General features: G+C 39.2%; 1 protein-coding gene across 7 annotated transcripts in view; it reads left to right on the plus strand.

Annotated features, from left to right (window-relative positions):
- The window catches only part of CNKSR2 (connector enhancer of kinase suppressor of Ras 2), a 220,445-nt gene that overhangs the window by 23,644 nt on the left and 169,279 nt on the right, over positions 1-27,522 (plus strand). For all 7 annotated transcript variants that reach the window (XM_084507141.1, XM_084507139.1, XM_084507136.1 and 4 more), the window contains exons 2-3: positions 13,612-13,775; positions 25,920-26,122. In XM_084507141.1, the coding sequence (XP_084363267.1) occupies positions 13,612-13,775; positions 25,920-26,122 (367 nt within the window). The remainder of the gene's footprint in view (positions 1-13,611; positions 13,776-25,919; positions 26,123-27,522) is intronic.

Below are 27,522 nucleotides of genomic sequence, written 5' to 3' on the forward strand. Positions count from 1 at the left end.
ACAAGAACAAGAGAACAAGTGTACTACCACTGGCTACATATTGCTAACACAGGAAGCATTTAAACACCATTTACCTCTTGGTGATGTTTTGGGGAAATAGGCAGGGATATCCACAACTGAGAAACTTTATCCCATATTGACTGATATGAGTATTTAGTTCTGCTGGCTGGGGATGTTGTAGAAGAAAGGATGAAGATCACTCAAAGAAAACCAAGGTCCGAATGCATTCATGACAAAACTCCTTATTTAATAAGCTATGGCAACAATATATGAGAGCATGTGGAACTGCAGTCTCTCTAAACATGTTCTTGGGTTTAGTTTGCCATACATCCCATGTGGCTTGGTGCCAGGCTGTTTGCAAGTACATCTAAGCAAAATGTGCAAGAGCATCACTTTGTCTTGCATTGCCTTCTGTATGGCTCCATACAAGTAGGGGTCTAGGAACCTTCATTGATGACTCATTTTCTGTGATGCTTCTGGCCTCTTTCTACATTAATTGCTTGGGAGGTTGAGAGTGGCGTTCATCCTCCACCTTCCCATCAAAGGTTCTGAATGTTCCCTGCAACAGTATCAAAGTGTGGGAGTCTCAATATTTTTCCTGAGGTTTTCCCAGCATTAGGCCTCTACACTGGCTAAGTAAATGTGTATGTATATTTAGCAACACTAAACTGCAGTATTTTGCACAAATGTATATACCATGTAACATTACCATTTAATGAAATACCTCATCTTGTCTTTCCATAAATCTTTGGGGACAGAGGTCTCATGCCATTGATTTAGTGCTATGTGGTTAATAGTTAAAAACAAACTGTTATTAATTTTGTGTGACGCATGCACACATTACTTTCCACGTGTACATTCATTTCTCTTTCCTGGGGATATAACATTGATGAGACTTGAAAGAGACCAAAATGTCACTGTAGATAAATTCAGTCTGAAGGATCTAATTCCTGCTTACTGCTTTTTTCTCATGGATAAATCGTATGAGCAATTAATGTGTGATTATGCAAAATGAGAAACTAGAAAAAGTGTAGCTTACAATGTCACTATAACAGATTTTGGTTGAGTTTTTATGTATTTACAATTTATGCAAAGCTGATGACATTATTTTAAGTGTATTGCCAAATAAAATAGAAAACTAACAAATATATTTTCCCATGATCGAGTTATATGGGTTGCACTCCCAGTTTGCAGGTTTACAGTTCCTATTATAAATTTTACATTATGGTATATGTTATTCTCTTTTAATGAGAGAAAGAGAGTTGGGAAGAGCAGGCACTCAAAGCTGTCCTTGCATGTATTTTTATATAGAGGTTTCTGCTTTGGATATAATTTGTAGCAGGTTGTCTTAGCCAAGAAGCTCAAAAGTGAATATTTTTTGACTTCTTAGCATAGATGGGATTTGTGCGTATCAGCATGTAATAAAGTTGTAAGGCTGTTTGTGAAGTTATTTGTACACGTTCTGTCCAGTTACAGGTAATGTCACTACGGTTCTGTCTTAATCCTGAAATCCCTTCTGAGGTAAAGCAGACAGAGCCTATGTACACTGGATGGTCTTGCTTCTGTTGGAAGGCAGATCAAATTTAGGAGAGGTTCCCTTGGAGCATGGATGGAAGCCATCCTGCAAGCATTCCCAGTCAAGCCTAGTATCTTATCTACCACTGCTCTGGAGAGAGGTTGAGTGTCAGCAGGACAAAGTTGAGGCATTGCTTGCGTTGCAAAATGAATTGCTTTGCTTTTAGCCAAATTGCTGTGCTTTATGAAATCCGTAGACTGTCTGACGGCATCACCAAATAAATCTTGAAGGCTTATCTAAACTAGTAACTGATTTCTGCAATGGTGGGAAGCAGTCTACAGTATTGAGGTAAAGTATAGCTCTGACAACTGTTGTACTATTTCTTCAGGGACATGATGTTCCAGCTCGCTCCAAAAAGATGCATTGTAGCTTAACAAATTCTTGGCAGCAAAGGTGGCTTTCATGGTGAAGAACTATAATAAAGGCTGTTGCAGAGCTTATTTGACTATTTTGCGTAATAGCATATATTAGCCCATGTGAGGGAGGGAGAAGAGGAGGTCCCTTCTTGTGACAACAACAGTGTGTTTAATGTGGCTGCTCTAGAGCACCCTGTAAAGATGCAAACATGCAAAGGCATTTGAAAGAACAACCAGTACTTATTTACTTACTCGGTTAATGTCAGGGGTGTGCTTGGCTTAAATAAACATCTTTTGACTGTCTTACATGTTATACTTTTTTTTTTTTTTTTTTGCCCTTTAATATATGATTCATTTATATTTTGTGGAGATGTAGGATGCTTGCTGAGACATCTAAAGTATTGCTGTAAGGAAGTGATGAATATTAGAAGTACAGCTTTCCCTTTTCTTCCTTAAGGCACTCCTACGCATATCAAAGTATTCGACCAGTGATTTTAAGTTACAGATGTTTCTTTGTCATGTGGAGGGGGATGTACAGCTATTCTGCCCACAACCCTAAAACCGTCCCAAATCTCACACTGTGCTGAATTGTGTGAACTTCTGCTCAAGAAAGCTTCAAGCCTGGGAATTGCATGGGCGTTGCAAGAGTTCATTCGGAGTTTGGAGAGATTTTCACTCCTGCGTGCCTGCTGTAGGCTTGGACACTTGACGGATTTGCACTTCCTATAGTTGTATGTGATCATGTAAAGCACAGCTGCAAATAATCATGAGAGATGGTGAAAAAGCTACGGAAAATTGGACTTTCATATCTCAAGTCCTGAGGGGGTATTTGAGCCCCACAATCCCTTCGAGCTGCTGGAGAAGCCAGTACCACACCTATTTAGACAAAGCCTTCCATCCTTGGGGGATGCAGTGGTTGCATTTCAATACTTGCAGTCATATTTGGGAATTTGTTAATTTATCACCCCTGCATGGTGCAGAATTCTTCATTGGGCAGGGGCTGTGAATTAGCATAAGTGTGGTCGCAGCTGCAGCCCTGGGGCTAGACCAGTTGGAGTGTAGGTTTGCCTTGGGCAGACTGCGCCCTCGCCCTCGGCCACTCTGGCACCAACATGCTGGTGCTGGGCTTGAACCAGGTGGTACTGCCTTCAGTGTATTTTAATATCATTACTCTTATTGCATCCTTGAGAGATGTACTGGAGAAGTAATAAAGGCACATGCTGTCATTGGATGGACAGTTGCTCTTTTTGTAAACTTTAATCTTGCAAAATTGCTTTGCACCAGTATAAACAGAAACCTCTAGGAAGTGTAAAGTCAGAACACATACTGAGAAACTTTGTTGTGCTCTTTCAAAAATTGCTTTGTATTTTAGGGGAAACCAATTAGAAAGGAGGTTACTCTTTAGAGTTTGATGTATGGTAGCAAGTTCTTAGAAAATGTCGAATCCCTGCAGGGCTAGGGATACAGGCAGATGTACAGGGAATCATGGGGGTAAAAATTGGAACATTTGAGGGTAAAAATAAAAATTCTTATGAAACACAAATAGATAAAATAGATTTTAGTGAATGGTATTTAGGACCATAATTTTATAATGCTGACTGAAAAAAATGCCAGAACAGTTGCAATACATTTTAGTTTGCATGTGATATTTAGAAGAGAAAAGTGGTACTTTGAGGAAGAAGTTAAAGATTGATTGGGCCCAAAAAGACTTCCCTTTTTGAGGTTATGTGCAAACTGGAGTACGCATGATGAAAGGGGAGTAGAGAGATTGTGTGAGAGTGAAAACTGCCAAGTGAAACAGTAGAAATAAAGCTAGCTGTTCAGGGATCTGAGTTCATTAGTTAAACAGCTTGAATTTCATGGAGGGAAAAAAACAGTTTATCAAGGGCCTTGTGTCAGGACAATGTCTCCTTGAGATGATGGGATTTCCTCTGAGAAATTTTATGGAAGTATTTCATTTACTGTTTCTAATTTCATAATATTGATGATGCTTGGATAACTTGTTGGAGAACTTCTGGTTCTGGTACAGTACAGTATTCAAACAACCTCCCTGTCCTCAGTCAGCCTAGCTCCTCTTTGTTCTGAATACAAGTGGGATTCCTTCATAAAGAAAAAGAAAGATTCCTTACAGTTCAGATGTTTCTAGCTTATCCCTAGATGCCTCCGAAATTGCACTGAACTTCTAAGTCTGAATTTAAAATCTGTCATTTTATACATTCAATTATGAGGATGAATGCACACTTTCTACCATCCTCATTATGCCTGCCCTATGCCCCTGCAGTTGGATGTAGTAGTGTTTATCAGGAGTAATGCATGCTTTCCTTTGATTAGCTTTATTTGAGGGATTCCTGATTTTTAATGATACTGTGGGTTGTTTGGCAAGCTCCCCTCCCTTCCACTCGCAAAGAGATTTCCGCTACCATTATGAGCCACACTAACTTTTCAGCACACTTCAGCATTTCTGGTGTGCAAAGGCCACAGCTGGAGTTGAACAATGTAATCGTTGTAATCCAATAATAAGAGTCCTAAATATAACAATAATTATAACCTCTTACATGGAGAACAATATTGATAATCAGGGATACTAATCCTTGAATTTCATAAAAATATAGCCCAATGTTGGATGTTGCAGTATTATCCACGTTTTAAGATTTCAGATATTTAGCAAAATTCATATGTGCTCGTGTAAAGATTTGGCTTTGGTATACAGATGGGCAGAATGAAAACAAAAAGCACCCAGAGAAATATGAATGATTACATTTATCAACAGATAAACACAATGCTGGATATTGTTCTCATAATTAACAAGCCTTACTTTCCATAATAAGCCCTGATTGTAAGTAGTCTAACAGCAAGGACCAGTTTTATTGAAAACTTGGCCTATTAGACACTTGTGGTCATTGCACACTGAAGGGCAGCTGAACTTCACCACAACTGCTCTCTCACTCCCCCTCCTCAAAGGAAGAGGAGGGGGAGAAAATATGATGGGGGTGAAAAAAAAGCTCACAGGTTGAGATATGGACAGTGTAAGTAAAGAGAAAAGAAAGAAAAACAAGCAAAGGCAGTGCAGAGCAAAGAGAGAGAAAACAAACATTCTCTACTTCCCATTAGCAAGTGATGTTCAGCCATGTCTTGGGAAGCAGGGCCTCGACACGCACAGTGATTGCTTGGAAAGACCAGTGCTTCCCTAACAAGAGCCCCCCCTTCTCCTTCTCCTTCCCCTTGCCCATTCACAGCTTGCTACCCTTTGGCTGTGACCTGGAGGGGGCCTGGATGCCGTATGTGTGCTGATCGGCTATAGCTGGACATGGGTGGCAGTAGTCAGGACATGGGTGTGATGCCAGCACTGTGCTAGCCACAGATGCAGAGCACAGTGCTGTGTGGGCTGCTCTAGGGAAGGTTAATGCCATCCCAGACAAACCCAGTTCAACACTGCACCCAGTTCGGTCTTGTATAGCTTTAAATCATGCTTGTAGTCAGTCTATATATATAGTTTCTGCTTCTCCTCCTCCTTGTTTTAATTTACTTTTTTTTTTTTCCTCCAATAAAACCCTTTAAAAGTTGTTCAGCACACATGTTTTTTTAAAGCAGAGCTATTGATGAGCCAGGTACGATATGTTCAGTTTTGATGTTTCTGCAGTTTTTTGATGAACAAAATTGCCATTTATTACCAACACTCTCATATAATGAATATTTATCCAGGTCTCATAAGAGCTCACGATTGTGAAATGAGACTGTATCTGTAGGCACAGAAACTGCAGACATTCAAGAGTTAGATTACTAGAACTGGATTTGTTTTTTTTAATTACAGAATTAGTACTGGCTTGGGACAGTAATTCTCTCACCCCAAATTGGGTTTCAACCCAGCACCTTCATGAATGCTCTCTTTGGCTCCCCAGTTCTCGCCTGGCATAACTTTCTCCTTGTTTACTGGCACCTTATCACCCTTCTCCTGACAATAACCTTAAATGCAGAGTACAGTGCAAGATCTAAAAAATAATTTGATTTCCACTTGATTTTTTGTGCATCTCTTCAGGAGCCCAGTGCAATGCCTTCTGTGTTTACCTCAGTGCTGTATGCAGCACCTCTTCTCTGCTAGCCAGGATCTTAGCGTTTATAATACCCTCAGGAGAGGCTACATTATGGTTGCATTGCTTGTTTTCATGTCCACATATTCTGCCTAAAAGTTCACATCTGAACTAAAAGTTCTTCATTGCTTATTATTTAAATGTAAATAATTAACAAATTTAACGTGCTTTTCTGGCGAGAGTGGTATATGTCTAGTGGATATAGTGTTTTTTTCTTACTGTTTTCCTTTCATTACTTAAAATAAATGGTGTATATTTCAGTTAGTAGCATCTTTTAGCTACTGTTTTGACTATCAACAGTTAGCTCCTAGTTTACAAAAATAAATAAATAAAAAATCAACCCGACCCTAAGCTGCACATGACGAACATATTATACTGTATTCCATGAATAAGTATGTTATGTTGGAAAAGATCCCAATAATCACTCCTTCAGTCACTTTTAATGTTTGTTTAAAATGCTTTTTGAGTTTCCTTTGACTAATGTAGGGAGAGGGAGTGAATAATTCTTTGTAGTAATGGACAAATACATCTCACAGTTAGAGGGTTTTTGCCTGAAATTGCAGATAACCAGTACACAAAGTAATTGGCTGTTTTGTAAATATTCTTGTAATTCAGCAACTTGGCATTTTTTCATTAATAAATCCAGTGCCTGCAATTATTATTATTATTTTTTTTTTTTTCAGTTTTAAAAATAAGGTACTTTTTCCTCAATCCAGAATGAAAGCTGCTTCTCTTGTTTCTTTTGCCATTCTACTTGCAGTGCTTCTCTGGGACGGGACATTACTTTTTTGCTACTATACAATCCTCCAATTTGCCATCTATAGCACTTAAATGGATTCTGGTCTCTGCTTTGTCATTTGACACTGACAGCTGTGACATCTGCTTGTCACACATGAGACCTGGGAGGTGCTGCAGACCCCAATGCAGGAAACATCCCTGAGGTGGGGAATAGACATCTTCCATCTACAAACTGTGGTGAAACCTGCCCTTTTTCATCACCTGCCTTATGCTGTGGTTCCCCTGTGGAGGACACCTGAGTGTGTATCCCAGATAAGAGCTGCTGGAGAAAGGATAACTGCCTGCTCTGGGCTGCTGGCCGTACCCAGGAGCAGATCTGTTCTTGACCTGGAAGACAGGAAGAAACTTTGTTTTATTGTCTTGCTCCTTGGCATGAGGAAAGCCTCTTTTTGTATAAAGAAAGCAAATACATCAGTAGCTCACCAGCCTTAGATTGATAAAGCCTAGTTGCAAACCTGTGAATGATAGCACAGTTTTAACTTATCAGGAACTCAATTGGACATTTAAGTTAAAATGGTGTGTGACATGAGTGAACCCACATGGAGTCAGTCCTTAAGAGTATGTTAAGAGAATGTTTTGGCAGTTCCTTCCATCACACTGGTTTGAGTAAAAAGGTAAAACTGTAAATGTAGTTTACAATCTGAAAAGGCATTGTATCTAAACTATCTAAATGCTCAGTTTACCTTAAACTCCATTTTAAACTTTTTTCTCCTAATGACTTGTTAAATTCTGTGCTACAGTCCATTGCCTGAATTTACATTTGTTAAGGTGTGAAACTAATGGAGTTCAGGTAGGGCACAGTCTTCCTGTTACCAGATTGAAAGATGAATTTGTTTGCTTCAAATTAAAAGCAAACCCATCACTTTAAGAAAGCCAAGTGTTTTCCCCTCCCATGCAAAATCTGTATTGTCTGCACATTATTGCTGGGATTACAGAACAAGGACATACCAAGGGAAGTTGTCAGTTTACATCCTCATTCTGATTTACCAAGGGAGCATAAAAATACACTTCTCTGTCAAAGTTTCAGGCATGATGGCTACACCTGTAATGTTCATAATATTTCCCTTAACCCCAAACTGGAAAGAAGACTAATAAGTACACATACTCTGTCATTTCATTGTATTTTTCCAATCCTAAGAAAAAATTCCTTTGCCGTCAATTTGGGGAAAAATATTCTACCTAGTTGCCACTATTTTTACAGCTGTATTTTCTCATGTATATCTGAGTAGCTGGTTAGAGTAGGAATCTAGTCGTAGAAAATGATGATTATTTTTTATCATAATTTGAAATACTTTTTTTTAAGAGTGCACTGATCTCTTAAAGAGCCACTTACACACAATATGGGTAATTTAAATTGGTTGGATTTTCAGAAGAAACAAATTTGCGCTTTTGCTGTAACTAAGATGCACTGCCACTGTGCTTGTGTACATCTAATCCACATTTTAGACTGTCAGAGTCCTTACCCTAGCTTCTGTTACAGGCTCAGCAAATAGCTCAGTTTTTACAGAAAGTCACAGAGAGGAGGGAGGAAAGACTTCTTGCAGAGTAGATAGTGGGATCAGAATTGGAGGATGTATTTAATGGAGAGGGTCATTTAACTGACTTACGACAGATGTGCATAACCTATTCTGGTGCTGAATTACAGGGTTGTTTGTTGGCTTGCTTGTTTCAAAAGGTAACCTATTACACACATGGAAAATAATACCTCAGAGGGATCGTGAAGTGTGCGATTGTGTTATTAGTTAGAAGACTGCAAGTATGGAAGATTTCCCCTGAGGGTAGCACTGCATCATACAATCTTATTCCAGAAAATCACATGAGTTATAATAAAAAAGAGTTAAATAAATAAATAAACATTTTCTTATCAGTTTCTATTGTGCCATTGTAAAAATGGGAATTCACTGCATAAAAATCTGCACAATTTCACATCAATGACCCATTAAAAACTGTTAATGAATTGGTGAACTCTGGCTTGGCTCACAGAAGGCAGAACTCAATGACAGAGTAGGGAAGAAAACATCTATGTTGTGTTCTACTTGAAAGAGAAACTTTTCTAGGGAAGTTTTTTCTTTTGATATTAAAAGCACAGACTTCTTAGCAGTTTCCTCTGGAGTGGCTTTTTTATTTTATTTTTACCTTTGTTGTTGCTTGTTATTTGTTTAGTTACACAAGATAGAGCTTTCTTTAAACTTAATGAAGAGAGTTGCTTCTTCTCTGTTAATGCAGAGAACAGTATATCTGCACACAGAATACCTCAGTGGGATGCTGGCTGACAAAAAGTGCAATGTATTAGTTTCCCACCTTAATTGCTCTCCTAGACCCCCGTCAAACTGTCTGGGTAATGAGAGTGCAGTAGTGGGATCTAGGCAGCATTGCCAAGCTCCCTGGCTGGAAAGTTCAGGTGGGAAGCACCCCACATGGAGGAGTGGTTCTTGAAGAGCTGGCCTCCTGGGAAGTCTGTCATATTGCTGGAGCATGAGACTTGAGGACTCTTTCAAAAAAAAAAAAAACTCAATAATTCAATACTCAGTATCTTAGGGTTAATTTGACGAGGAGGGGGGCTGTTGTATATGAGGCTGTTACTTGTTCATTGATGTCACAAAACCTCTCCAATATCCTATGGGACCTTATACATCCATAATAAAATAATGAACCTGATTTTTGTAGAAAAACTGTTGTTCTTGAAATATCCAGGACTATTAAGTATTTGGCAACCTCAGTTGCACCCATGGCTAGGAACAGGGAATAGTCCATCAAACTGAGTTATTTGCTGGGATTCCTGTGGTGTGTGAGTTGTATGATATCCTTGAATATGAGAGCATCTGGGCATAGAAGAGGAGCAGAGCATGACAGAATAATTTCTATTACACTGAAGTTGGGTGGATGCGGTTAAGACAGTATTGCAAAAGAGAAATCTGTGCTTTCCATGCTGGCTTCCAGGGTGTCTTGATGGAGCCCAGGTGCTTGATGTTTTTTGGTATGTCTTGTCCTGCCCCAAGTCAAATGGCATCATAAGCCAGGAATGCCAGTTCCCTACAGTTCACTTGCTGCTGGAAAACAAGGCTGTCTGCCGTGGCTCTGGGAGGATGAAAGATGTGGGTGAGCAGCACTGACTGCCCTTTTGTATTGTTAGTATCTCCTATCAGTGTGCAGTTTTGTTTACAGAAAGAATTAGTGGTCTTTAATTAAGAAATAAAACGACTTTTTATAAGAATATTCTATTTAGGGAGTGAGGGGAAGTAATTGTGGCAAACTATTCTGAAAATGTCATGCAATCTACAGTTAAATTATTTTGTTCTTTCCTGGATCTGTTTTTTATGAAATTGGTGAGTCAAGCAATTGTCAGTAATATTTTTGTTTTCTTTAATTTTTTCTTACCTTATATGAACTATATGCATCTGTCTATATTACATCTGAATGACAAAAATACACAGATAGCAGGCAGAGGAAGAATATAGGCTTTATTTAGAATTAATTTTCCGTAAGTGTTTATTAAGTGCATCTGTCATGTCTTATTCTGGATTTGTGCTGCTAGTCCCTTATTGGGAATTCATTATTTTTTTTTTTGAAACCTGATGACGTTGAATACTCTAATTGCATTATTCTCATTCAGAAGTCTATGTAAGCAGTGTGGGACTTATGTTGAGGCATATCAGAAGTACTTACTGCTGTCTTTTTTTAGTCATTTAGCAAAAGCACATCTACAGTCTATTTTTAATATATTTTAGATTAACCATTTTGTTCATTGTCAAGAATATTCAATTTCTTTCAAAAAATAAATGTCATTGTACAAGAGACGGTGCTTGTAACATAGGTCATGCAATTAATTTCCCAAATGGAAAACTTGCACTTAAGAGTGCTTTTGAAGAAAATAGGTACAAATATGGATAAATCAAGAAGCCTCTTATCATATTCTTCATGATGGTGGTATCCTGTGTATGCGTGTAAGGGAGAACAAGTCAAATGGATTTAAAAAGGCTTGAAAGAAAATTATTTTCTTTTGAAAGTTAAATGTCTAAGTGAGTTCTTATAGAACTGGGAGTTGGTAAATAGCCTTTCTTCCAGGTGTCAGGCAGAAAAGAATAACTGATCTGTATTGCCACTTACCTGTTTGCTAATAGTAGTGCACATTACCTAGTGCGTAAAATAAATGTCAGCATATGGATGAGTTGAGGGCACCCACTGAAATGCTTTTGGACTCATACTCTTTGACATGTTCAGAAGCAGTGGTGTCTTAGACATTAAGGTCTTCATTGTACACCACACGGTGTATGTGTGTATTGTGGTGTTTTACAGTGAAACAGTAGTTTCACTTAAAAGCAGTTCTAAGGGCCAAAGCCTGAGTATTCATTAGTTAAGTGCAAAGTGGGGAAAGGCACTCCACAAAGCATTAGTGTTCCTGTCTTCTGTTCTGTGCATATGTTTGGCGGCAAAGTCCTTTTATGGATCAGAGTTGGTTGTTCTGGTAATTCATAGCCAAGTCTGTAGGGGAATGAAACTAAGGAGAATAAAAGCTTTTGTATGTCATTGCTCTTAATAAGAATTAAACTACTTGCATTTCTCATTATTGGTGACTTACGGAACAATTTTTAGCTTCTCTCAAGCTGGTCAAGCACATTTGAGAGCTGCATGGTAAGGTGTAACCTGATCATAGAATCACAAAATGGCGCGGGTTGGAAGGGACCTTACAGACCATCTAATTCCAACCCCTCTGCCGTAGGCTGGCACACCTACCACTAGACCAGGTTGCTCAAAGCCCCATCCAACCTGGCCTTGAGCATTTCAAGGGATGTGGCATGCACAGCTTATAGAGGCAACCTGTTCCAGTGTCTCACCACCCTCTGAGTAAAGAATTTCCTCCTTATATCTAACCTAAATCTACTCTCTTTCAGTTTAAAGCCATTCCCCCTTGTCCTATCAGTTCACCCCCTGACCAAGAGTCCCTCCCCAGCTTTCCTGTAGGCCCCGTTTAGGAAGGCCACTCTAAGGTATCGTCAGAGCCTTTTCCTCTCTATGCTGAACCCCAACTCTTTCAGCCTCTTGTTACTCTCTGCTATTATAATAGAGTATACAAGTTATTTGAGCATCTATTTGTTTAGAAAGGCAAGTGAATGGAAGGCATGGCTCTCAATGTCTGTTTAACCTAGACCTTTAAGTGACTTTGTTGGAGAAGCAAGAAATGAGGTGGAAAGCTCTGGAAGAAAGTGGTTGGAGGCTGCTGGAACTGGGAACTGGCTCATGAGAATTTCTGGTCTCTTGGACCGGTGGATTTTGTTTACAGTATGTTTGCTTGTGGTTTAGTTTTGGTGTGTGAATTCTAGAAGTTTAAGCTATGTGAAGATTCTGCTGGTGTGCTCAGGGCTGGAGCAACTCTGCTTGCCTGCAGCACCAACACCACCTTTGTGGAGACTCTCTGGAGGTGTGGCTGCACCCTAAAAGGGGTGAAAGAGAAAAGAAAATGCTACAAAAACAGCTTCAGAGAAGCTTTATGCTATACACTGAGGCTCTTGTGAGACTCCTGCTCAGCAGCCAGATAGATCTTTCCTCTTCCACATATCTTGAGATTTTTCAGGCATTTTGATTAGCAAGTAAAAGTGTTTTCACTGCCTTACAACCTAATAAGCAGACACCTTTCCATCATTAGGAAAGGAGATATGTGCTGGTTGTGGTTGTTTGAAGACTGACATCAGAAAGGTGCAATCTTTGAAGACACAGCTAAATTAATACATTCAGGGTTTTCTTCAAATCCTGATACTCAGCATCAATTGCATTCTTCCGTCAGAGGGTATTCAGTGTGGTGCAAAGTTTAGGTAGACCCATGCAAAACTAGGAGTCTTTCTTATCCCCTTGGCACAGGGATCGATGTGCTGCAGAGCTTCACTGAGCTGGTTTGGTCCTCTGAGGCAAGGACTGGTGGGGAAGAGGTGTGTGCTCTTGCTCTGCAATGCTCTTTGCTCCAGGCAAAGTCATGTAGTCAGCTACACATCATTAGACTGGCACACAAACTGAACAGCTACACTTGGTGTGGCCCCAGAGCAGGACCTGGCCCTGTAGAACAGGAGATCAGCAGGGTACAAACAATCTCAGAGTAGAAAACACACTCTGACATTGCACCACTCTTCTGCGTGTCCCTTCAGGAGCTGCTAGTCAAGAGTCTCAGGAAAGGGCAGGTTCCTAGGAGAGGGCACCTCCAGTACTGCCTCTTCATCATGCAGTCTGCAATGGCAGAGGTAGGCTGGGAGAGAGGTTAAGAGGCACTGACAGCTTGTTACTCCTCGATGCATTGCATTAAATGTATTCACACTTCTATTTCCTCTTAGAATTTTTTCTCTGGCATAAATGTTTTCCCTCGTTTCTGGACTCTTATAGTACTCTAATAACTAATGCAATAGCTTCTGCAGCACTCTGAAAAGTCTTCCTGTCCTGTGTTCCCACTTCTCCTCTCCCCTTCCTGATAGAGCCATTGCTAATACACCTGTTATTAGAGACTGTCAGATATGCATTCATAATGCAGTATACTGTAAGAATTCAGGGCTCTGTTTGGGCTTCAGGAGTGATTGGTGTTGTTCAGAGGTAGAGAAGCCACAGCTGCCATAGCTCTCCAAATGTTATGATTTATGGGCAGCATCAAATTATATTACTCGTGTTAGTAATGTTTACATATTTATTTTGAAGATAGGACAAATATCCTCTGTTGGCTTGATTTTTGGCTCCAGTCCATTTTGATTTGATTTTCTATGGCAGGATAAGATGTTGCTAACTTTTCTTTCCTTCTTCCTTTCTGTTATTGCAGGTCTTGATGACTGCCTGCAGCAATATATTAAGAACTTTGAGAGAGAGAAGATTAGTGGCGACCAACTACTACGTATTACACATCAAGAACTGGAAGATCTTGGAGTCACGCGAATTGGCCACCAGGAGCTTATCTTGGAAGCAGTAGACTTGCTCTGCGCACTGGTAAACTTCTTGGGGCAAAAAGGGGAGGGAGCGAATAGTACTTGCATATTGATCACTTGTGTATTCAGATTTCTAGACCAAAAAACTATAAAAAATAGTTCAAGAAACTCCTGACATGCAATGTATGAACAATTTAACATTTTAAAATACAGGAAAGATAAAGAACAATATCTATTGCTAAGGTAGTCCTTGTTAAATAACTTGGTACCAAAGATTTAAGAGTTCCATATCTGTCTTTATAGGAAATAAAAAAAAAAAAAAAAAAAAAGCCTGAAATCACAAGACTAGACTGTGTTTGGTTTGGAATGTAGAATAATTGTATATTTTAAAGCAGTAATTGAGTGCCGGTTGCCCTTTACAAACAAAATGTCCTGATATTAACCATGTCATTTTTCACTGATCCTTTATGCAGTCCCTCAGAGTATAGCAAATTATTTTTTAGATGATTATTCAAGCTTGCTGAAACATAGCTGCTTGTATTTCACAGTAGAAAGGATTAAATACTGAAATAATTATCTTATGCGTAAATAATACATACATCTATGATGCAGCATACAGAGGGATTTTGCAAATGGTCTTTTCAGTCACATTGTGTCACGCAAAATTTGGATTATCCCCTCAGTGAGGGGTGTGGTGCTGGCTTTACCATTCTTATAAACTTTTCGTGTATGATTGTAAAGATTAATGATAGATTGGGTACACTGTCTGCATTCTCTGCTGTAGGAAGGATTGTGAACAGCTCTGCTAAGATCTACTTGACTGCCTGAAGTGGTATTATGTAGATTTTTAATGCATACTACTTCTCCAAGCTTCAGAAGCAGCTTTAAGGAAGCTGAATCCCAGTAGAGGAAATCAAAGATGGTACTCTGAAAGGCTCTTCAGAAGGGCTTGTGGGTTCTCAATATGCAGCAACTTTTCTGAATATCCTATTATTGCAACTTTGGGAGATAGATGTGAGGAGTAATGAAGGGAGTGAAAAGAAAAATTAAAAATGTAAAAGAAAAAGTAAAGAAGGGGAGAAAAGACTTTCTGTGCAGGAAGATATTTTGTTTTAAACATTCCTTAGACTTTCTTCTTTAGAGTAGTATTCGTAATACATGTATGGGTTATGAAGTAGCTCAGTGTGATAAGTTAACTCATTTATTTTGTTTGTGTGTTGTTGATTCTTTAAATAATGGAAAGGCTGCAATCCATCATTTAAAAAAAAAATGTACAGACATACAAGGAAACAGAGTTAGTCACAAAGTACTTTTCTCATCAGAAAATGCAAAGGAAAACAAGAAAATAAATACTTAATTAACGGTAGGGTGAACACTGAGGACAATTCCTTTTAAGCACACAAGGGAGACAGATTGTGGCTTTTTCAAATATATCCTATTTTCACAGAAATAACCTTGTTTGTTAGCTGAAATTTCCTTTTGTTTTTCTAGTTACATAATTAAAGATGTTATCTTTAGACAAACAGACACATCTTGTATTTGAAGCTGCCTTATCATAGACAATAGTGTATGGAACTAAGTTGTATATCAAATAAGGAATTTGTAGTGAAGACTAACACTGCCTTCTTAATTCATGCAATAAGTCTCTACCTTCCTGGTCCATGTTGTATATAATGTCTGCTTTTGTGAGTTGGTCTTAAAGAAAACTCCATCACTGAAACATGATAACAGGCATTCAGATCTCAACTTCTAATTTAAGTTGAGGCTTTTTCAGTCTCACAGTTGGCTGCTGATGGCTCCTCAGGGACACAAAATGTGATTGTTATATTGATTTTAGTGGACTTAATTTGAATTTATTGTTCACCAATCAGATAAACCTCTTAGGAAATTTAATTCAGAGGTAATCCTTTTGGCTATACTGCTCCTATACTTACAGCCTTTCTTTTTTTTTATTGCATCAGTAAGTATCTGTCCTGGTCAGCGCTTGCCTGTTCTTCTGATTAGCCTCTGAAATGGACTGTATGTTCAGGAGAACTCTAAGCCCATGAGTGTTCAGCATAGAACAACTGCTCATGCAGGTAGTCAATGTGCGAGTTTTTGAAATAAAAGTTTTCTGCTTATTTCTTGTTATACTGGAGTTTAACAGGATTCATGATACAATTTGCATGAGTTACAGGTGTTGGATCCAACTGAATTAAGGTCTAATTGGATGCTGGAAATTATCAGTGGTAAGATGAGATAGGAATAATAATATTAATTTTGCCTTGCATACATAATCTCTGATTTTAAGCTAATCGTTAAAAGCCAAAGGGATTGCAGCTTCTTGTTCCTCTCCCCATTCTCTCTGAGTCAGTGAGTGACCACCTAAAGAGTTTTTTTGGTGTTGAGGACAAAACCACTTCCCACCATTTATTCCTTCTCCCACTCTGCAAAGAGAGGTTTCTAAGGCAGAGGGGCTATCAGTGAAGAAAGCTGCTGTGACAGTTGATATGTTTTAGGAGATTCCTTCTTTCTATCCCTTTCCAGCAGTTTTTTGGGGAAGACTTCTGGTGATTTCTGCTTTTTAGCTGTGTTTATGGCAAATAGCAAACTATCTTCTTGTATTACATGTCTGTAGCTCATGGGCCAGTATTTTCTTCCTGGAGGGAAGTGGAGGACCTGAATAAACCATGTTTGACAGGTATGGAGAATGCTTGGGACCTCCTTAGCAAGCAGGCTGTGAACAGTGCTGAGAAGGCAAACTGCTTGGTGCATTAACAGTGGGAACCACTTATGATTGATAGCCTTATTTAAAGAAATTGGTTTGCTGACATTTGACAGAAGGTGGGTGGCTATGGTCTCTCACAGTATTTCCATCGTGTCATAAACACTTGCAACAAATGGATTCTCCAGTGTTTGCTAGCTGTTTGGAGGACAAATGGTGGCCTGTGTCACTTTCTCAGTTGAGTCTCTCTTGGCTGCCAGCTGCCATACTGTGCTGTTTACAGGACGGCAAGTACACGGGCTGAGATTCACAGGTTTTCTTTTCCTGTGCTGCTACAGAGAAGGTGGGATAAAGACTTTGCCCAGCTGCTACTGCTGTTACAGGTCATTCTTGGTGATGATAGTGGGGGCAGACATGTATCATACCATCACTGAAGCTGAACGTGCTCCAGGAGAGAGCGAGTACTGTAACTAATGTGGTATGAGTCTTCACTCTCTCCTTCAGTCTGTGAAGGTGGGAGTATGTTCAGTAGATTATCTTGCCATTATGTTTTTGTTTGTTTGCTTGTGTTTTGTTTTGTTTTTTTTTTTTAATAACTTTGTCAGAAAGGGCAAGATAAATGAAATCCACGCTGTGCTTAAAAATGCTTAAAAGCAGGAATTAAGGAGGTATGTGATGGTATTTAATTGCTAGAGTTTGGTGCATGGTTTTGGATGAGTTCTTGAGAAAACACCATGATGGAGCTACTCCTGTAGAGTTTCTTTGTTTCCAGTAAGACATGTCTTACTTTCCCTTTCTGTTCAAATTGGTACGTGAAACCAAGACCACACTGGTGATACCAACAGATGCATTTCTACATCAAGCAGGAATCTATGTTGATTCATGCTGACAAAATCTCAGAACTGGCTGAAAACTGATAAACCAAGAAACTGCATGCCCAGTTATAGAGAGATGGGAGAACTTCTACTGAGTTAACTATCATGGTATTTTTTTTATCCAAACTACTCCCAGTTAATAAAAGATACACTTGCTCATCACTTATAAAAATTATCACCTAGAACCAGCCCCAACCTCATCCTTTCCTGATGCTCATTACAGTGAAGCTAGTGTAAATACTTACTTACATTCCATAAGTAAACAAACCAGAGCAGCAGACCTTCAACCACACAGAAAATGCCAGGAGCCTTGCTTCTCAGATGGCTGCTTTAAGAACCCAAGCTTACTGAACAATGCCAACTGAAAATGAATTGAGGAAAGACAGAGGTGATGCTTACAAGAGGAATGTATATTGAAGAACAGATTACTTAGGTAATGCCATCAAATTGCTGTAGCAATCTTCAGTTTTGAAATGCATCAGAAGGTCTTGTACCTCCTGAAATACCTAACTTTGCAGGAGGAAAAAAAGAAGTCCATAATTCTTGTTCCATCTTCTGTTTGTCAGGAGACGATGTTTCAATTTATCAAACTGGGTATGACCATATTTTGTGGAGTGTCCTTGGCCTCTGATCTTTGTCTCCTTGGCATCAAATTTTTCCCAGAAAATGTTACTTTCTGCCTTGCTGTCTGGAGAATAGAAAGATTGCACAGCCAAAGATTTCTTCTTCCATCTTTAAGAAAATGATCCAATTTTCCTGACATATCACCACAATATATTGATGCTTAAGGGTGTTTTTTTGGTAGTGGTGTTTTTTGTTTGTTTGTTTGTTTGTTTTTTTGCTTTGCTTTTCCAAATTATAATGTGCATTTTGTTTGAATGAAGAATATTAAGTTATCTTCATTTCATCATGAACACTTTTTTTAAAAAATGAGAACTTGAAGTGGAAATTATTTTATTCTGAGATGATAAGAATATTTAGAAAACTTCACAAATTACATTTGAATGCTTTCAAATTTTATTTAAGCAGAAGTGTTAAAGCCCTATGAATTTACAAAATATTTTTCATGGAACCTGCATTTGTGTAGAAGAGATTTTTGTTTAAAAGAAAAAAATGTTTTTGCTTTGTACAGAATACTGATTTTAGTACTGGTTTCATGCAGGTTACTTAAATTTGCTGTGGCTGTGCAGGAATTTATTATACACTGTACATTTGAATCTGTAAAGCTAGAAGATTACAGCAGATGAAATAGCATTATTATTTGGCAGACAAAATGTTGGTGTGTGTGCTAACAACATGAAATTACTTATCATTTACCACTAACACACATTCATTTGCATATAAATGTTTTAAAAAGTAGATCTACTTTACCCATGAATGATTCAATTCCTCTTAAGAATTATGCGTTTTATCTTAATTTCATCTTCTTGCCATTTCTCACACACATACTTTCCTTTGCCCTTATGACTACTCAGATCTTAAAAATACTTTTGTCAGTAATAGTGAATATTACACTTAATCACTGTAGGCTGTGAGGAAATGAGGAAGGCTTTCATTCTAGAATGGAAATGTGTGTACTGAAGTTACAATTTATTGTTAATATTCTGCATGCTCACAGCAGAAAAAAATACTTACCCTTTTTACTCTTGCCCTTTGCAAGTTAAAATTCTACTTATATATCATCTGCCTTCCTGTCTTTAGCCTGAGCTAACTTACTGCAAAGAAGGAAATCCTCAATCAAAAGACCATAACCGGATCAATAAAACCAGGGACCTAAAGGGTGTGTGTTAGCTGATCACATTGAAAATGTTTGTTGCTGTTAGTAGATCTTTTCTACAGAACTGCAGTAAAGCCTGTGGTATGCCAAAGGCAGTAAATATGTCCATATGCAAAGGGCGAATGTGAATGCCCTTCCTCTGACCTATCTCAAAAATTGGCTATGTAGATAGATACTTTTCTTAGTTGCTTTTTTCTTTGGGCTGTTCTGAGTTGTGGGCAAGTGCAAAATGTATGCCCTGATTAAAATCAGACCAATTAAAAAAGGCTGTTGCAATGTAAAATGTTTTAAAAGTGGTAGTGTGTTCATAACAATCTGTTGTTGTTGTTGAAACTGCTGATAAGCTGCTTAAGAATCTGTGAAATGCACTTACCTGAATATATAACTGGTATTTTGAATTCTGGAGAAATAACAGGACCTGGCTGACAAAGGCCAAAATTACATGAGGGAGTAGAAAAAATAAATAAATAAATAAATAATGAGCACTTGGTCTTCCAGAATCTGCTGCTTGAATAAGAGTAAGATGAATAGTTATATAATTGCTCTATTAGTGCTACAAAGCATTAACTAGGGCTTGGCTTTTTGATGTGTTACTTGATTGTGCTGTGGAAAAAGAGCTTTTTCTTTTTTTTCAGGAAAGGGGAGGACAATGATTATTATTAATCTTTACCAGGCTCTGCAGGACTGTAGCCATCATGCACCTGATTTTTTTCTGACTGCAAATGTTTAGGACAAATATATTATTTGAAACCATCTGCCATTTAATCAGTATATATTTAATAACTACAATAAATTATAAGTGCAATTTGAACTGTCTTTATTTCTTATTGACTAACTCTGTATTTATGAAACAGATATGCAAGGATTATATGTTGTGAACTTCTAAATTATCCCATATGTCAGTGCTATTTGAAGGAGAGAGAACCCTAGCATTGGCATTTCATGATGCTGGAAGAAGGGCTGTTAGGACTATATGTTGTAGGCAGAACTGATGAGTTATAAAGTTACATAAGGCACCTTCCATATGACAAGCTGTGTTCTCAAGCCGCTCACAACTTTAAACTGGTAACCTGGTTTGCCTCATGCTTTGTGCGATGTGTTCAGCCAAATGTTTTTGAGAATGAGATTCAGAACAGGATGCATTTTGTTTATTTCAAAAACAATGCTGGAGAAAAAGTTTGGAATTTTTCACAAGAAATTTTTAGCAACCCCAGACTTTGAGGCATGGTTTTGAAATGGCTGCTATGCACCATAGTATCCACATGATGCTGTTTTGATAGTAAATTAAAAAACTTCCTCAGGCTTCCCAAGAACTGAGGGCTCTAATCTTTACTGTTTCCAGTTTGCTTTTTTAAAAGCAACAAATATTACATACAGAAATGCTGCTTAAGAATGAAATTTGGAAGATGAAAGCACTGAAAAACAGTGAGGAGCAAAATTAAGCTTGCCTGAGATTATCTTAAGTCCACTTCTTTGCAGGCATATGCTCTTCTCACAGCAGTCTGTGAACAGGTGGAAAAAAAGCCACAACTTTTTAAAAAAAATGGTAGAAAGAAAACTTGATTTCATTCTTGTGATTATCTGTATTTCTGTGAGATATCAGGCATAACTGAGAAGTTATATTTCTTTACACAGAAATTATTACACAATGCACATAATTTATTACACAGTACAGCTATCTCAACTATGATATTTGTCTTTGCAAAAGGTTGCCACTTTTTTCTTCCATTAAAAAATACTGTTTGTGAGTGTGGTGTCAAATATTTGCCAAAGAAAAATAATCCTTTACCTTCTGTAGCTTATACAGTCACAGTAGCCTTCTCCGTAGGGGCAGCAAAATTAATCGATGTAAGCACTGATATCTGCTGTGCCTGCCTGGAGAAGCTGTTCTTATTTTTCTTTTACCCCCAAGCACCAGTGTTGCAGCAGTAGTGTCAGTTCTCATCTTGTGTTGCTTCAGTGAGAGTCAGCACTGGTCACGGCATGCCTTTTGCTCCACATGGTTTCCAGCAGATTTGTGGGCTGAATGAGAAGAAACAGTTATCTAGGCAAAGGGGTCCATATGCTTATTTCTTCATCTTGGGTTATTTGTAGGAGTCATATGATGTCCTTGAACTTAATGTGCCTCTGTGCTTGGAGATGTATAGGCATTTGTGGTTATATAAAAAGTTGTGATAAGGATATATGTTTTAAGGGATTTTTGGATTTGTTAATGGGACTGCGCATATCTTGTCTTCCGCATTGTGGTGTATTTAGATTTGGACTTCTTTTAGTGCCTGAGCTTGGCTTTTTAAGATAGATGTGTTGCACTGAAACAGGCAGCGTAGACATACCCTATAGAGGTCAGCAGCCTCCTTTGACTTGAGCACTATATGACTTTCCTTTCTAACCCATGCTAGTAGTGTGAGGTGCACTTGCTTACTAGCAAGGGCTAAGTGAATTTAACACAGAAAAAATTGAAATGAACTCTGTTGTTTTTTTTTTTTTTTTTTTTTTTGTTAATTTTTATTTGTGTGGTGAAGGGTAACTAATATTCATCAAACTAGTCCAGAAAGGTTCACTTCACTCCCAGTTTGGTGACTGAAGTCTTTTCCTACACTATGGTGCTGGTGCAAGGATGGGCTGGCAGATGGCCTGTCTCCCTCCACCAAAAAAAAAAAATAGATATCAAAACTCATCAGTGATGATTAGACCTGCTGCTTGTCAGCACGTGAAGAAAAGAGCTACAATTCATCACTCACACTGTCATGTGAAGCCACAGAAAAGTAATTAGCAGGTAAAATGTCTATTAATAGCTTCCACCACCTTTTGCTCAAGCACCTGCTGACAAGCTATTACTCCGTGTAGCTTAGCTTCATCAAGTTCTTGTTTTGTGATTGCTAGAAAAGATGCCATTAGAGCCATTTCTGTTGAGGTGGGGTGTCTCTGAAGAGACTCTTCCCCTGTGGCCCCTTGTTGATAAAGCAGATGTGAAGACTTGCCTTGCTGCTAGTAATCTCTACAAGCACGCAGAGACTTCTTTGTGCTTCTTTCAGTGACTGTAAATTTATTTTGGCTAATGACAGCACAACTTGTGTTAGTGCAGGCTAAATGCAGAGTAGGGAAAAACAAAGAATTGTCGTCTTTGCCTGCAATTATCTTTTTACGTTGCTTGGAAATAAATGCAGCATATTTCTAAGAAAACAATATTGTTAATAGTATACTATCACGTATAAAGTATGATTGAACTTGGCAGTTATTATTTGAGCAAGCTTTTTTCCAATATTAAAACATGCAACTCTTTGTTTCGTTTTTAATGTGGGCCAGAAATATTAGTGATAAACAAAGTGGGGATTTTGTTAGCTTGGCTGCTGTTGGATCCCTTCTGCTTGGAGGCTTTGATAAACACAGCTGCCCCAAAATATATTCTGCCTGAAATTTCTCTGTATTTTACATTTCTGGCTATATCTGTCTCATTACAGGTAAAGGCTTTATCAAAATCAGTGCCATTCCTAATGTATGACTGAATTGTATGTAGCTTGGACATCAAGTAGGCCCCTTCATTTTTTTATGTTAAAGAAAATGCACACAGTTGACAAATGTACCTGGAAACAGACTTTGTGTCCCTTCCTTTCCACTTATCTGGCAGTGAAAAAAGGCATCTGAAAAAGAATATGTATGTAGTCGTCACTTGAAATCACAGAATTGAAGGGGTTGGAAGGTACCTCAAAAGATCATCGGGTTCAACCCCCCGCCAAAGCAGGTTCCTTAGTGCAGGCTGCCCAATGTTAACAAGAATCCACTAAGGATGGATAGGAGATGCTTTTCTAAAGAAGCATATATGCACCCTGTTATTCAGTCACAGAATACTGTTTTGATGATCTTCTTGCTCAGCATTTCCTTTTTACTGATGATTTGCTTTCTGGTGGGACTTGAGGCCTATGTGTTATCAGCATAGGCTTCCACTGCAAGGAGGCTCATTGCAGGCTACTATCTGCTACCTGCCTCTCTGAATGGGCAAGGTATGGGCCAAGTAAGTGATGGAGAGGAGGATGAAAGAAGAGGTAAAGTACTTTGGAGCTGTCAAGGGAGATCCGTGGGGTGGAGCTTGGGCCTTGGCATGGGTCCCAGCCATGGGTCTTGTGTGTGGCCTGGCTGGGGGGACGGAGGGTGCCCTGGCTCATCTGGGTGCCTGGTGATCCTGCTGGAGCCTTCCCTTGTGTTGAGAAAGGAGAATGGGTTTGGTGCTGAGGGATTTAGCAACTTGAAACACAGGCCCCATTGTGGAAGTGTTAGTAACACTGAGACACCTGGGGTGTGAGGAGATTGAGAGTTGCTTATATGAGTAAACTGACTCTGCTGAGAATGAGCAAAGGATTTAGATAACCACATTCAGCTTCTCACTGACAGCCTTCTTGATTAAAAAAAATCAGCATTGCTGTATATTGGAAAGAAAGAAGGAAGTCTCATGAGGAGATGTGGCAGAGCTGCAGTTTGTGGTTGTTCCCCTTGGTGTTTGGAGACGTGAGCACCACGGTAAATGTGTGTTGTTATGGGCGTCCCTTGCACTGTGTTTTGGTTTGCTTGACTGCTTGAGACTCCTCTCCTGAATTTGCTCAGTGCAAACTGATTTATAAGAAAATTCCCATGATAAATCTTTTGTCTGGAGTATCCTTTTTTTGTTTCTTTCCTTTTTTTTTTTTTTTTCTTTCCCCCAAATAAGCTAGATGCTCAAGAAGTAGAATGAAATAAGAACAAGCCTTATTTTTTTTCTAGCTTATTCCTACAGAGTTGTAGATCTCCATCAAGCTCTCTTAACCACAACAACCACAGGGGAGAAAAAAAAAAAAAAAGAAAAAAAAAAGATAAAATTATTTGATGTTTATCTCTTTAATTTGGACAGATTTAATAAGTTATTAGTTATGAGCTGCTTAACTGCATAATAAAGTATGTTTTACTTTTCCATCTGAATTTGTTGTTTTCATCTTGTAATTTTTTATTTATAGCCTAACTCTATCTGTTGTATAATTGCTATAGAATATTTACATGATGAAAAAGTCATTGCCCAAATGTACTAACTGTCTAATTGGGAATTGAGCAAGGTGGCAGCACACAGACAGCACCTACGCAGAAACCGTGTGGTTGATAAACATGTCACAAAGTCTTTGCTGGCCAGAATAAAGATGTTCTCAGAAGTTGCTGTAGAGGTTTTAAAAATGCAACCTTAGCATATGTTCATTTCCCCTTAAGCTGAGTCCCACATCTTCCGCTGTGGAAAGACAACTGTCATGTTAGTGACTCCTCATTAAGTGTATTCAGTTTACAGGTGTGAAGAAGATCTGGCTGGGAGATGGCAGGCAAGCCATATGCTGAACTCTCTCCTTTCTGTAATATTCCAGCATTTTCTCAGGATTAGAAATTGTGGGAGGGCTAGGGGCTGTGTGTTTACTGGGGTCTACATCAGCGGAATCTTCCTGGAGTCCCTGTATAATTAAAGAGGAGATAAGTTCTTTTAATAAATGTAGTAGGTGGTTTGGATTAGGAGAATGACAACTGCTGTAAATCTCTCTTTTTTCTTTTTTTTTTTTTCCCTCTCCCTCCATCACCAATTTAAAAAAAAATAAAAATAAAATACAATAAGTATGCTTCAGCAGTCTCAATCTTGATTGGTGAGTGTATTCTTTCTCCTCATGGACCGAGTAGCATGGTGAGAAAATTTTGGGCAGTTTGGGATGAGACATATTTTTAAGAAGTAGATTGTTCTGCATGCCGATGAGGTGCTTTCTGCACCCTGCTTTGTTGTTTGTGGTAGAAAATGATCCACGCTGGATAGTAAGCAGCCCTTTACATCATCCTCAGAACAAGTTGTGGCCATAACCCTACGATGTGGTTAAGGCAAGGAGTAGTTTTAGCAGTCTCTTCTCTCCTATGGAAATTATAAGCGCAAGCCTCTGAAATCCCTTATCTCTTTAAAATGGGAAGAAAAAAAATCTCTTGAAATAATACTATTATTCTTTGTATTTGTGAGGAAAACAAATCTATTCCAGAAGCAACAAATTCACAGAATCACAGAATCATCTAGGTTGGAATTACAGATATTACTATAATATATTGTAATTAAACGTGAAATTATGGTATTCTCTAGTGCCATTTCATCACCATTTGTATATTTGAAGGATTTTCAAGTACTATTTCTTAATATTTCTGCATGATTATTTCTGTCTCTGGTGCATAGCAGAGGACCATATTTAAAACTTAAGGGACTGACTCTTAAATGGAAGCAAAGTTTATAACTTGACTTTAAAAGGGCAGCACAGACACTGTGCAGACTAGCACTGTGTTCTCTGGTCTGTGAATCTGCTGGTCCTTTGCTGCTAAAAAGAATAAAAAGATAATGGACATGCTTCCAACAAAAGCAATCTGGTATTACACTGTGTCCATACTGTGTAATTCTACTAGTTGTAAGGCCTCATTCCTTAAGTGATTTTAGGAATCAGGGTGACAATGGGCACAAGGGACTGATCTGTAAGCATTAGATATACAGAGAGAACCATTGGATCTTCTGGAAGTGATATACTGCTTTGAAAATCGATCTGCCAGATTAGGGTTTCTCTTCATTTTGAGGTGTTTTTCTCAGTGCACTTAAAAACAGCTAAAAGATCACTCATAATTTTTCTCTTCTTTTGTTCTATTTTTATGCACTTTAGAAACAGAACATGCCATCCATTTAAAATCTAATGAGTGGGTGTATTTCTACCTTAATTATTAGGAATGGTTAAGTTTTGAAGCAGAAGAGCAGTCTTGCTGTTCTCAGTACTTCATGTTCAGCAGCAGAGCTAACTTTGTCTTCTTTGTCTCTTTTTATTTCAGAACTATGGTTTGGAAACAGAAAATCTGAAAACCCTTTCTCACAAACTGAATGCATCTGCCAAAAATCTGCAGAACTTCATCACTGGGAGGAGGAGAAGCGGTCACTATGATGGAAGAACCAGCCGCAAATTACCGAATGATTTTCTGACATCAGTAGTGGATCTCATTGGAGCAGCTAAAAGTCTGCTGGCTTGGTTGGACAGGTAAAATCTCCCAAATGTGTCACAGGTAACCAGTTCATACACACGCACAAAACCCAACCTCTTTACAAAATCTAACATAGACATGGAAATTGAAGCAGAATTCATTTACAAATTTGCGGGGAAAGCTTGTAGCATTGTGGTTTTTTTTTCTTGTTAATTGGCTGTCATCATGAAATTCAGATAGCATCCAATATAATACATCTAAATTCACTGCAGCCTTACGCATATCTGGAAATACAACACAGCGACAGGCTGACGTCATTAGGTTGTGTATATATTTTATTAACAATATAGAACAAATTGACCTGCGTAACTCAAATTCCTTGCTCTGATAGTATAAAATTGACAAACCTGTGAACATTCTATTCATGATATAGGTGTTAGTATATACTTCCGTGTGTGTGTGAACATGCATTTTGCAGGTTAGTTTTTTTAATTGCAATGTAATAACTCTGAAACTGTAGATGCAGCTGGAACTGGCACATACTCTTATCTCTGTGTATACGTGTCAAGGTTGGGGGGCAGCAGGGGTGCTGCAGGGGTGGCCTCTGTGAGAAGAGTACAGCAGCAGCTGCCCAGCAGCTCCCCCATGTCAGATAAGGGACAGTTTCAGCCAGCTCCAAAAGGGACCCACTGCTGGACAGAGCCAAGTCAGGGAGTGACACTGGCTGGGCCTCTGTGAGAACAGGTGTAAGGAAAGGGGAGTGAAAAACAAAACAAAACAAAACAAAACAAACAAACAAACAAACAAAACAAAACAAAAAAAACTCCTGGGAGAGAGGAGTGAGAAACAGCTCTGCAGCCCCCAAGGTCAGTGCAGCAGGAGGGCAGGAGATGCTCCAGGCACACAGCAGTGGTTCCCCTGCAGCCTGTGGAGAGGCCCCTGGTGGAGCAGGCTGTCCCCCTGCAGCCCATGGGTTGCAGGGATCTCCATGAGCAGATCTCCATGCTCCCCAGTGGAGCAGGTGGATGTGGCCTGGAGGAGGCTGCAGCCCATGGAGAGCCCCCACAGGAGTAGGCCCCAGGCCAGAGCCGCAGCCCGTGGAGAGGAGCCCACGCAGGAGCAAGGGGTCTGGGGGGAGCTGCCGCCCACCCGTGGGGGACCCGTGCTGGAGCAGTTTGCTCCTGGGGGATGGATGGACCCCCGTGGGACGGAGCCATGTGGGAGCAGTGCTTGAAGAGCTGCTGCCTGTGGGCAGCCCCTGCAGGCTCAGTTTGGGAAGGATGGCATCCTGTGGGAGGGACCCCACGGGGAGCAGAGGCAGGGAGTGACTGTGAGGGAGCAGCAGAGACAAAGTCTCAGGGGCTGCCCGCAGCCCCATCCCCCTTTGCTGTTCAAGGTGTGGAGGTGGAGGAGGGTGGATGGGAGGGAAGGTGTTATTTGTTGGCTTTTAAATTCT

This window comes from Aythya ferina (genome assembly GCF_964211825.1).
Source record: "Aythya ferina genome assembly, chromosome: 1".
Classification (NCBI taxonomy): domain Eukaryota; kingdom Metazoa; phylum Chordata; class Aves; order Anseriformes; family Anatidae; genus Aythya; species Aythya ferina.